The sequence below is a fragment of the Heterodontus francisci genome, chromosome 19 (genome assembly GCF_036365525.1).
Source record: "Heterodontus francisci isolate sHetFra1 chromosome 19, sHetFra1.hap1, whole genome shotgun sequence".
Classification (NCBI taxonomy): Eukaryota; Metazoa; Chordata; class Chondrichthyes; order Heterodontiformes; family Heterodontidae; genus Heterodontus; species Heterodontus francisci.
The window spans coordinates 22,747,840-22,759,500 of NC_090389.1; the positions used below are offsets into that span (position 1 = coordinate 22,747,840).

General features: G+C 44.2%; 1 protein-coding gene across 1 annotated transcript in view; it reads left to right on the forward strand.

The window, feature by feature from the left end:
• sema3h (sema domain, immunoglobulin domain (Ig), short basic domain, secreted, (semaphorin) 3H) overlaps positions 1-11,097 on the forward strand; it is a 174,887-nt gene extending 163,790 nt beyond the window's left edge. The window contains exons 16-17 of the mRNA XM_068051455.1: positions 4,925-5,067; positions 6,175-11,097. Coding sequence (XP_067907556.1) covers positions 4,925-5,067; positions 6,175-6,639 — 608 coding nt within the window. The 3' untranslated portion in view covers positions 6,640-11,097. The remainder of the gene's footprint in view (positions 1-4,924; positions 5,068-6,174) is intronic.
• The last annotated feature ends 564 nt before the right edge of the window (positions 11,098-11,661 follow it).

The following is an 11,661-nucleotide window of genomic DNA, read 5'->3' on the forward strand; positions in this document are numbered from 1 at the left end:
TAGTGAAACCCTAGGAAAAGACTATAGAGTAAAGCTGTACAGAGGTGAGTCATGTTGAGGCTAAATGCTTAGCTGTCCATTTTGGAACATGAGGTTAAATAGGAAGGGGAATGATTAGGGATTAGAACCTCTTCCTGATTCAGAAACGTGAGAAGCCTTTTGTACCTTCTGTGGACTCTGAACCCTACCATCCATATAGACCTTGTGAGCCAACAGTGTTTGAAGTTAAAGTCATGATGAAGTCTTGAGAAAGCACTACAGTTGAATATTCTGGCAAAAGATGGAGGAAAAAGTACACACCACGTCCCAGTTATTTGCTGCCATCTTAAGATGCTGCCAGCTTCTAAATCCTTCCAAGCCTTCCCCTAGCCCCAACCCCTACCACCCCCCATTTACTGACAGGTTGCATGGGAGTTGCACTGCTAACCTGCCATTGAATATTTAAATGAGTTGTTTACACAAATTCACCAGTAGTTGGCAGTGCCGCCCTTGGGGCTCAAACAGCAATGTGGATTTTCAGAGCCTGAAATGTTAGTGGGTTATTCAACCTTAGAAGTTATCACATCCATGCCACATCCACTTTCGGCAGCAGTCACTGGACAGTGACTGGATAGCTATGGACAGCTATGAGAGGTATAGACAGGGTGGATAGCAAGAAGCTTTTTCCCAGAGTGGGGGATTCAATTACTAGGGGTCACGAGTTCAAAGTGAGAGGGGAAAAGTTTAGGGGGGATATGCGTGGAAAGTTCTTTACGCAGAGGGTGGTGGGTGCCTGGAACGCATTGCCAGCGGAGGTGGTAGACGCGGGCACGATAGCGTCTTTTAAGATGTATCTAGACAGATACATGAATGGGCAGGAAGCAAAGAGATACAGACCCTTAGAAAATAGGCGACATGTTTAGCCAGAGGATCTGGAGCCGCGCAGACTTGGAGGGTCGAAGGGCCTGTTCCTGTGCTGTAATTTTCTTTGTTTTTTGTTCTTTGTTATGAAGAAAGACTGGATAGGTTAGGGTTGTTTTCCTTAGAGCAGAGAAGGCTGAGGGGGGGACCTGATTGAGGGATACAAAATTATGAGGGACATAGATAGGGTAGATAGGAAGAAACTTTTTCCCTTAGTGGAGGGGTCAATAACCAGGGGGCAGAGACTTAAGGTAAGGGGAAGGAGGTTTAGAGGAGATTTGAGGAAAGCATTTTTTCACCCAGAGGGTGGTTGGAATCTGGAACACTACCTGAAAGGGTGGTAGAGGCAGGAACCCTCACAACATTTAAGAAGTATTTAGATGAGCACTTGAAAAGCTATAGCATACAAGGCTACAGGCTAAGTGCTGGAAAATAGGATTAGAATAGATAGGTGCCGGCACAGACATGATGGGCTGAAGGGCCTGTTCCTGTGCTGTATAACTGTGTGACTCTATGATCAGGAGTGATAACCTTCTCTGATTTTCTCCTCCCTAGCCCGTTGATACAAGGGCAATTTTAACCCGCAACTGCTGAGCCAGCATGAACAGGAGATCAAAGTTGGGACCTATTTTTGGCCTGTATGGCTCAATGCCTCACTCGGTAGGCCATTAGCTGGTTTAGTGGGGTGTAGGAATGCAGCTTTAAAATAAAACCAATGCGAGATGTAAGGAAGAGGTTGGCACCATAACCAGTGTGGAGGCTAATCGGTGCCTGAAGGTCAGGCTGCTTTGAAATGGTGGCCAGGCCTTTTTGTCTCCACAGGCCACAAATATACCCACAGGACTTTTAATCATGGCCTGTATTTCAGAAAAATAACAGAGGGTTTGTAGACTGATTCACTAGTAAATTACTGGCAGCTTGCTCGAATGTATTCTTGTGCTGGTGTGAATGATATGCTTGACGCAGCAAGGAAAATGGGACATCAAATCACTTTTGTCTTCCTCTATCAGTACTGATCACTTCCAGGTCAGACTGATGGAAGATAAAACACCCTCAATGCAGTAGCATTAAGCACTCTTGGATCAGCCAAAATATTGGTTGTAGCAGGTTAAAGATCATTTCACTGCCCTCTTAACGTGGTCCCAGGTCTGGTACAATGCTGGAAAATGAAATTTCCTTTACTCTGTCCAAATGCGTTTGACCTCACAGGAGCAATCGCTGGTGCACATAATTCTGGACATTTTTACAAGGTGGTTTCCACAGCCAAACTGTCCAGATTAATCTCGTGTAGGACCCTTACCGCCAGCACGGAGGATCCAGCATCCAGCACTCTTGGCCAGATTCAAACTCTGGGGCCAAAGGTCATCCTGGGTTTGGATTCTTTAGCCACTATTTTGTAACCATGTTCAATAACAATACAATAGAATCCATTCCTAGCAATCGTACTGATTGTATAATAAGCCTCAGTGCCTCAATTTCTTACACTTAACTGAACAGAATAACATTCCTGCTACAGTAAAATTATCCTGCATCCTCCAAACCAAACCAGAGAGTATTTAATCCCTGTCCAGTTAAGTGAATTTTACTTGCAAGAAATATTTATTCAAGTTAGCTTGTATTCCTTGCATATAGGAGACGGGCGAGGTGATCTGATTGAGGTGTTTAAAATGTTAAAAGGGTATGTGTTCCCCTGGCAGGGGAATCCTGAACAAGGGGAGATACTCTTAAAATTAGATCTAGGCCATTCAGGAAGTAAATCAGGAAGCAGTTGTTTGCAAAAAGGATGGTGGAAATCTGGAATTCTCTTCCTCCTAAAGGCTGTGGATGCAGGATCAATGAGAGCTTTCAACAATAACAACAACAACTTGTATTTATATAGCAGTATTAACATAATAAAACTTCCCAAGGCACTTCACAGGAGAGTTATGAAGCACATTTAGGCACTGAGTCATATATGGAGATATTAGGGCTGCTGAGTGAAAGCTTGGTCAAAGAGGTAGGTTTTAAGGAGTGTCTTGAAGGAGGAAAGTGAAGTGGAGAGGCAGAGAGGTGTAGGGAGGGTATTCCAGAGCTTAGGGCCTAGGCAACTGAAGGCAGGGCCACCAATGGTGGAGCAGTTAAAATCGAGGATGCTTAAGAGATCAGAATTAGATGAGTGCAGATATCAAGGAGGGTTGTGGGGCTGGAGGACATTACAGAGATAGGGAAGGGCAAAGCCATGGAGGGATTTGAAAACAAGGATGAGAATTTTAAAATGGTGTCTTTGCTTAACTAGGAGCCAGTGTAGGTCAGCGAGCACAGGGGTGATAGAGGAACTGGAATTGGTTCAAGATGGGGCACGGGTAGCAGAGTTTTGGGTTTCCTCAAATTTACAGAGGATAGAATATGAGAGGCTGGCCAAGAGTGGATTGGAATAGTCTAGATGTAACGAAGGCATGGATGAGGGTTTCAGCAGCAGATGAGCTGAGGCAGGGGTCGAGTAGGACGATGTTATGGAGGTGCTAGTAGACAGCCTTAGTGATGACACAGATATGTGGTTGAAAGCTCATTTCAGGGTCAAATATGACACTGGATGATCCTGCGTTGATTCGATAAACCAGTTGCCTGCCGTATCCATTCAGGTCTGCATCAAAGCATGGCTACCTGACCCGACCCGACGACATGTGTCGGGTTCGGGTTGGGTCGGGTCTCTCTTCCGGGTTCAGCATTCGGGCTCGGGTCAGGTCGGGGAGAAACTGACAAGCCCGGGGGAAGATACCAGTAACTGCAGTAAGTCCAGAAACATTAACTGAGCTGTTGCTTTAATCTATGCTTGGCCCAAGGATTTAAAATTATCTGGAAATTAAACTTCCCAACCTGAGTTCTCCACGGAGAATCTTTTTTTGTTAATGACATCGGAACTTGACACAGTTCAGAAGCTTGTTTGTTATATTGCATGATTTCCTGAAGTGGATACATTCTCTTTCCCGTGAGTGCTCAGGGTCGCAGCGCCTTTGCCTGTTTAAAATCAGTGTTTGTTGTTTTTTTTTAAACTTTATGATGTTAATTGAACACGGGTATATCAATAACTGGCACCTGTACTCGATCACCGGTCTAAAGTCTGGCTACCAGACCAAACCCGAATACATGTCGAGTTTGGGTCGGGTCGAGCATTTTTTAAAAATTAAAGAATTCGGGCTCAGGTCGGGTTCAGGTCGACTGTTGTTGGGTCGGGTTTTAATTTTATACCCGAGCCAGGCTTTAGTCTGCGTCACTTGAACTTAGAGGAACAGAGATAAGGACCGTATAGGGGCCAGGGTGAGAGAGATTAATGGTTCTAATGGGGACTAGGGCATCAAAGGTGGAAGTGAGGGTGTAGTTGAGCATATCAGTAGCTGCAGAAATATCGTGGCAAGACAACGATAGATAGATTTTCTGTTAGGTATGAGTATCAAGTGATGCGGAGCAAAGGCGAGTAAATGGGGTTGAGGTGCATATCAGCCATGATCTACTTGAATGGTGTAACAGGCTTAAAGGGCTGAATGGCCTACTCCTGTTCCTAATATCCCTAAGTTCAGATAGTGGAAATAGTACATTAGAGGATCACAACCTCTCAGCAAAGTGTTTCAGATCAGGCCAAAGAGCCTTGGACTTCAAGATTTAAGGTGACTTTTTGAATCGATGTTGTAACTTTAGCAGTTTTGAGTTTATCGGACAGTTTTCTGGATTCGGCCTTGAACCTGTTGCCTCTTCCTGGCATAGCCTGCAATAGGACTCACTCCCGCTTGATGTTGCAATTGGGGTCATTCACTCCAGTCAGTGCTCTGTGAAAATTGCCTTGCACTGGAGCCTGTGTGGAGCCTTAAATTCCAATTGAAAAGTGCAGGATTTGTTTTAAACTGATTCACAGTCACTGAGGAGTTTGACATAAATGTAAAATGAAACTTATTTGTTTCAGTTCCCTTTAGCCATAGCCATTCATCTCAATGCCCCCACGTTTTACTCTGCCTCTAATCAATCTCCCACTTCTACATGCTTATTGTAGGGGCCATGCATTCCTGGACTGAAGAGAAGGTGATGTTTGTTGTTGAGGGAAACAGTACGTACTTGGAATGCATTCCCAAATCACGGCTTGCCACCGTCACATGGTTGTTGGAGTCGAGTGACAAGAGTGGGCGGTTGCAGGAGGTAAGGACTCATTTTATTGAGGGTTTTATCCCTACAAAAGTACCGGGGCTGAAAATCCTCACCAGTTTTGGTGGGATGGGACTGTAAAGCTGGCACAACCTGTATGAGCAATCCTGCTTCTCTTAGCTTCACAAGGTAAGTTTAAAAAAAAAACATACCTGTTTGGACCTCTTCTTGTCCTGGATCCTCTTCCCAGTGTCTTCACCTGATGGGAAAGGCACAGTGCCCCCTCTGTCAGGCCAGAGTTAATATTGCAGTTATGATCTGATTTGCCCAGATCGGCATAATGAAATTGTGCCAGAAAAAAATGGTAGTGGCAGGATCCAGGTGGACATTGGCAGCTAAATCAGCCAGTAGATTTTAACTGTTTAAACTGCCCAGTTTCCACAAGGCGAGGGGGTTTAAAATTGACCCTCCCAGTCCCCAAACACCCTTGGGTGCCCCTGAACCCTGCATTCCTCTCAAACTCTAACCTTCGGAGTTCTCCCAATCCTCAGCCTGCCTTCACTGCTTCCATCCCTCCACATATTCCCCCTGCTTCCCCTGCCTCTAAATCCCAGGTCCATCCCTTTCCCCACACCAGTACACTCAGACCCAGCTCAAGTAATGTCAGACCAAACCATAAGGTATAGGGTTATCTCAAGTATGTACACACGTGCACACACATAAGCACAAGCATTTGTTGAACAGTTACTTAAATTAAAATAAATAACTGTACCGAGTGGTGACTGCATATGAATGACCCAGGTACTGAAATTCCTATCTCACCTGTGGTGTCACCAGGTGCTTCTGCAGTGAGATGGCAGGTAGAATCTAAGGGAGTGCTGTGATGGATATCACTCCATTCCTGTGTTGTAGAGCTAGATTGATAGATGTCTGGATGCAAGTCATCTGTTGTATTTCTGCTAGGGAATGGTACCTAATATAGACCTGATATAGAAGGTATAAAATATCCACAATTTACTCATCACACTGACCTACTCCCACCCTACCTGTACATTAAAACCAGCACATCTGCTGTATGGTATATGTTTGTTCCAATGATTATGTATATTTCACAATGAAATGTTTGACACTGGAAGGGTTCAATGTAATGTTTATTCATAGGTTACCTTTGGGGACCAGATCATTCCAATAGAGCAAGGATTGCTGATTCGCCAGATAGATCGCCGGGATGCTGGTGTCTACCATTGCCAAATTGAGGACCACGGCTTCCGCTGGACACTGCTGAAACTGCGACTCCATGTGGTCACCGCTGACCAGGTGGTAAACCTGCACGAGGGCGATGACCACTCAGCTGGCCTCGTGAAAGACCGCTCTGTTCTGGGTCCCAGCCACGACACTCAGCCGTGGTACAAGAACATCATGACCCTCATCAATTACCCATCCAAGATGGACTTCTATTGTGAGCAGGTCTGGCAGAAAGACTTCAAGAAGAAAAGGAACAAACTGCGGCTGAGCAAGAATCACCGCAGCGTGGAGCCCAGCAGGAGAAGCAAACAGCCAGCGGGCGGCAGAAGGAACAAAAACAAACCACACGCCAAATTCCTGCGGTCACCCCGCAGTACCTAGCACTATCAGATTCACATGGTAGAGACACTTGTCTGAAGTACAATAAAATAAGGCTCTCCAAACTCTAAATATTTCAAAAACCCTTTGGACTCCAGTAAATTAAAGGCTTCCCTTGCAATACAATCTTTGAACTGACGGAATTGTTGCCTTGTTTTAGCTGAGAGTAGGTTTTTAGTTCTCCCATCTTTCCTCTTTCTTCCAATGTGGAGGGATTTCCAATTAGTCCATGTTTGAAACAGATGGGATTAGAGGAGAGCTCTTCGTTCCCAGCTGACTGTATTGTCTGAAAATATTGGGTTTATGTCGTGTCTTTAAGTATCATACAAGCTGGTCAGCTGCTCCTGGGCCTAAGGATCTAAAGAGTTTGTTCACAATGAAGATTACCACAAACTATTTCTGCTGCATTAGAGAGAAGCAATAACAATAGACTTAAACCATAACTCTTGGTATTTGGCTGCTGTTAGATTAGATAAGTGGCTGTTCAATTGTAAATATCAAAAGCGTCTTAACCATTTCAACCACTATTGGAAAGTGCATACAAGATAGGGAACCTCTGCAAACTCTAGGCTATTGCAGAAAAACAACAAAAGATTGAAAAACTAAACATAACTTTAAAGTTTCCACAATGGTTTACCCAGTGAGCTACTGAGCCATACATGTTCAATCCTTGGTTTTCACAAAGTGAACCGATCTCAACATGTGGTGATGAGGGGAAGCATTACAATTGATGGTGCAATGCTGGCCCAGGGCCAGGTAAAGTTAGCCAGGGTTCCTAATTGCTACCCAATGAGCCCTACTCAGTACATTGAGTTAACACCAAGGTCAAAATCAGGCTGAGCTATAATGCCTCCGCCAACATTCATTGTCAAAGCTCACAATGAAGACTGGGTGTTTGGGAAAAGTACAGCTGGCCCAGTAGCCAGTGTAGTCAACTTTCAACAAAGAATCAACAGCTTCAGGGAGGAGTACATGGCAGAAAACAGGAAAATAAAATTGGTGTAATTTTAAAAAAAAAACCTAAACATTACTATAAAACCACTTGAGTTTGTACCAGAATTATGGGGCTGGATTTTCCCAGCCAGAGATGGGTTGGAGGAGAGGGGGCCAAGAAAATAGGGGGGAGGACCCCACATTGGACAGCTCTCTGATGCATTCCTGCCTCTGGGGAACTTTCCCCGGGTCGCCTGCCCGTTGCATGGAAGCAGGCAGCCAATTAGGGCCTTACTTGGGGGCCATTTTGCGATGATGCCAGTATTTTACCAGTGCTGCACTCCCCTCCCCCACCCTCCGCCCTGCCATGTGTAAAGGCCACCAGCTCATTGGAGGCAGCTGCCCAGCAGTAGGCCAGGTGACCTTTGGAGCTGGAGACTCTGTGGCCCCAATGACAGGGCTGCGGGGATGAAAAGTCGCAACCACCGCCGCACTACTTCTGCAGAGGGGTTTCACCTCCACCCTGATGGCCCTCCAGGCTTTGTCCTACTGGCCTGGAGTCTCGTTATTTGATAACTTCTCTGCAGGTAACTGAGGGTGCCTCCACGTGAAGACACCCTCGTGCTTGCCTGCCTGCCTCAGCAGCGCCTGCCTCTCCCATTGGGGCAGCCAGCCTGACATCACTGCGAGCCCACTAATTGGGTCTCTAGCCTTGGAAACCCTCCTGCCATCCTTAATAGGACAGCGAGCATAGAGGCAGCCAATTAGGAGTCTGCTTTCCAGAAGATTGCACTGGCGGCCACGCTGACACCATAGGCGGGTTCTGGGCCCCTATATGAGCCCGACGTTGGGAGTCCCAACACCCGCCGGAGAATCCAGCCCATAAAGTCTGTAAATTGAGAGATGAAAGATAAATGCTTACATCTTCCAACTGATCCTTTGCGCTCATTTGGAACTTATTCAATTCCAAGCCAGATATTACAAATGACCTTTCCCTTATTAATACTCTTTATTGAATCTGTTAAAATATTGTTTAGACAAACCCATCAGAGTTTTGCAATTAAACCAAAATCAGTCAGATTGGATTGTTTACAGGGTCTGATTTTACTAATGGTGGGAGACTCACTTCTGACCACTCATATTAGAGAATATCAGGTGTGCTACTTCCAATTTTCTGACAATAGAAATGCATGGGCTGCTGATGTATCTTCCTATTAATGTCTATGCTATTCTGGCTTTGGCTTGTGATTTAACTGCATAGGATTTTGAAACACTATCATTGAATCTACTAGTCCCCAAATCCAAAATAAAAGTTATTTTCCAATTGTTAAATTACTTGATTTAATTTTATAACTCCGTTAACTTCCACCCTGATTTTAATTGACAGAGGTTGCTTAAGTAAGCAGTGGAGAAAGTGACCACTTATTGCCAGATTAAAATAGCCACAATGTCTCAGTGGGTTGGAACATTGACCTTTTACCTCTGCAGCCTGGGTATGAACAAAGCCTGAATTGATGGGATGAAAGTCTGGCAGCTTGTGATGGCCCCATGTAAGATGAGTTGAGCCAGTACCCAGTAAGTGGAAGTAACAACATGAGTGCTCCTTATTTGTCATGCAAGACACAAATTAGTAATCTCGCTCGAGGATGACTGGTTGGGAAATGGAAAAGTAAATGGGTGAAATTTTCTGTTTAGGTCAGAATTATTTTGTACTTAAGTGCTGCTTTATTTGTTATGGAGCACTCAGTGCCTACAGAGTCCTTAAAAAATTGACATTTATCATCTTGTTAAACACATTGACCAAAAATCTAAAAAGAAAAGAGTTGAAACTTTTAACATAGATGGCGACAAAAATCATCTTGTGACGCAGATATTCTGGTGCAAGTCCTCCTCAACTCAACTCGGGTGAATTGCTTCCATCGAAAATTTTTCATTCCATTTGGTGATGTAAGAGGAATGGTAAGGTCACTCGGTGCGTTACCTCCAAATCCAGCAAAAATATCATAGTCTATGTGTTTTTGTGACGTTTTACTGCATTAAAGGTGCTCTAAAAATGCAAGTTGTTGTTGTATCCAAAGTAATGAAGTGAAAATAGAAGAATGGTCAGTAATTTCATCTTGTTGATCATATTTTCTTGTATGTAAGCTCGAGTGTGCATCTATATTTTGATTGCATTTAAGTGTGGGAACTCATACCACATAAATACTGAAATCGAGGTTAGATGCCCTAAAATCCAATAGTAACAATTGGCAAAGTGACTGCAAAGAACGTTTCCTGCAAAGTACAAAACCACTGTGAATAAATCTAAGAGCATCCGGAGACTGAGAGGTATATTGGGATTGCCAAGCCCAGCATTTATTGCTCATCTGTATTGGTCTGAAACCCATCCCAGATCAATAGAACCCAATGGCTTTAAACAGAGACATGGTCAGGTATAAAGAATTTGAGTTGGAAAGAGAGGGCGTCAGGAAATTGTGGGATTTGAAGAGAGTGACAGAACACATCCAAAAAAATTGGTGGGGGACAGGGACAGACCCTCTCTATGGTTGTGCCTACAGCTGTAAGGGTGCTACATGAAGTGAGTTTGGGGAAAGGCTTAACATAACTCCAAAAGGCCAGAAACACATGGTTTCCCATACGTCTGAAGTTGGGGTTGAGGCACTGACCAAGTAATATTTGGGAGGGTTCTTTTTTGAAGCATTGCTAACGTTTTTTTAACTCATTCCAGTGATGTGGGCACCACTGGCAAGGCCAGAATTTATTGCCCATCCCTAATTACTCTTGAGAAGGTGGTGGTGAGCCACCTTCTTGAACCGTAGCAGTGAAGTATAGTTACACTCACAGTGCTGTTCCGGTGGGAGTTCCTGGATTTTGACCCAGCAACAGTGAAGGAATGGCTATATAGTTCCAGGTCAGGATGGTGGGAACATATAGGTAATGGTGTTCCCATGTGCCTGCTGCCCTTGTCTTTCTAGGTGAAGCAGGTCACAAATTTGTGAGGTGCTGTCAAAGAAGCCTTGGCAGTCCATTTACATTTATTTCTCATTAACTTTTCGCCTTTTTCTAAAACGCACAAAGCTTCTATCAGTTTACAATCAGTGAGGATTTCCAACACAGTAGAATTTAAAAATCTCTATGCAGGCCCTGGGCTTTTTATTTTTTAAACTCATGGTTTAATATTCCTGACAATTGTAACCAGGTTACAAAAATGTTACCATACTCTTCAAAAGGTCATAGGTTAAGATGCTGTTTAACCTCTGCAGTGGACAGCTTCAGCTTATTATATGACCTCATTTACAAAGTGTAAATGTAAAGCTATTTAAGTCAGATGTTACCTGGGCAGCATTTATGTAAGATGGTGTGAAAAAAGTTCACATTGTCTTACATAATGGGAAGAGGGTTCTGAAGGTATGAAATGCTTTCATTGGTATTATTTAATTTTATTTGTTTTGTTCTGTACATTTGTTTTTGCTTCGAGATGTGTATATATTTAGTTTGTGTGTTGACTATATGACCTGTGTTATTAATAATGGCAATGTGTCTTGCATCTCAGCTTTGAAATAAAATTGAATCTTCTGATTGCTTTTCTCATTGTGTTCTTTTTGTACTCCTCAACAATGTTTGGAACCTGGCAACTGGTGGGTCCTTTTGTTTTCATTTTCTCCCTTTGCTTAGTGCCTCCACTTAGTGATGGGAATGGGATTGGGAACTCAGCATAGTAAGGTTGGGGAGGGAGGACACTGATATTTATTGGGAGGCAGGCCAGGTGGGGTGTTGCAGTTTAGTGGTCGGGAGAGCAGGAAGAATGGGTTTGATAGCAGGACCTGGTTACCATTTTTGGAATCTGTTTCTAGGCCTGAGCATCAAGCTGCAGTTGGGGAGCATTGCGGAGGGACTGAAAGATCAGGGACTGCAGGGGTGAAGATTATGGTGGGGTGGGGTGGGGGGGGAGTCCGGAGAGAAAATTACAGGGGGAGCTCTGATGGACACGGTGGAGGGGCAGGGAGGAGATTGCAGGCCTGGAAGAGCATTGGATTGTGGGGGATTCCAATCGCTGAGGAGCTTAGCATGGTAGCTTGGTGGAACAGTGGG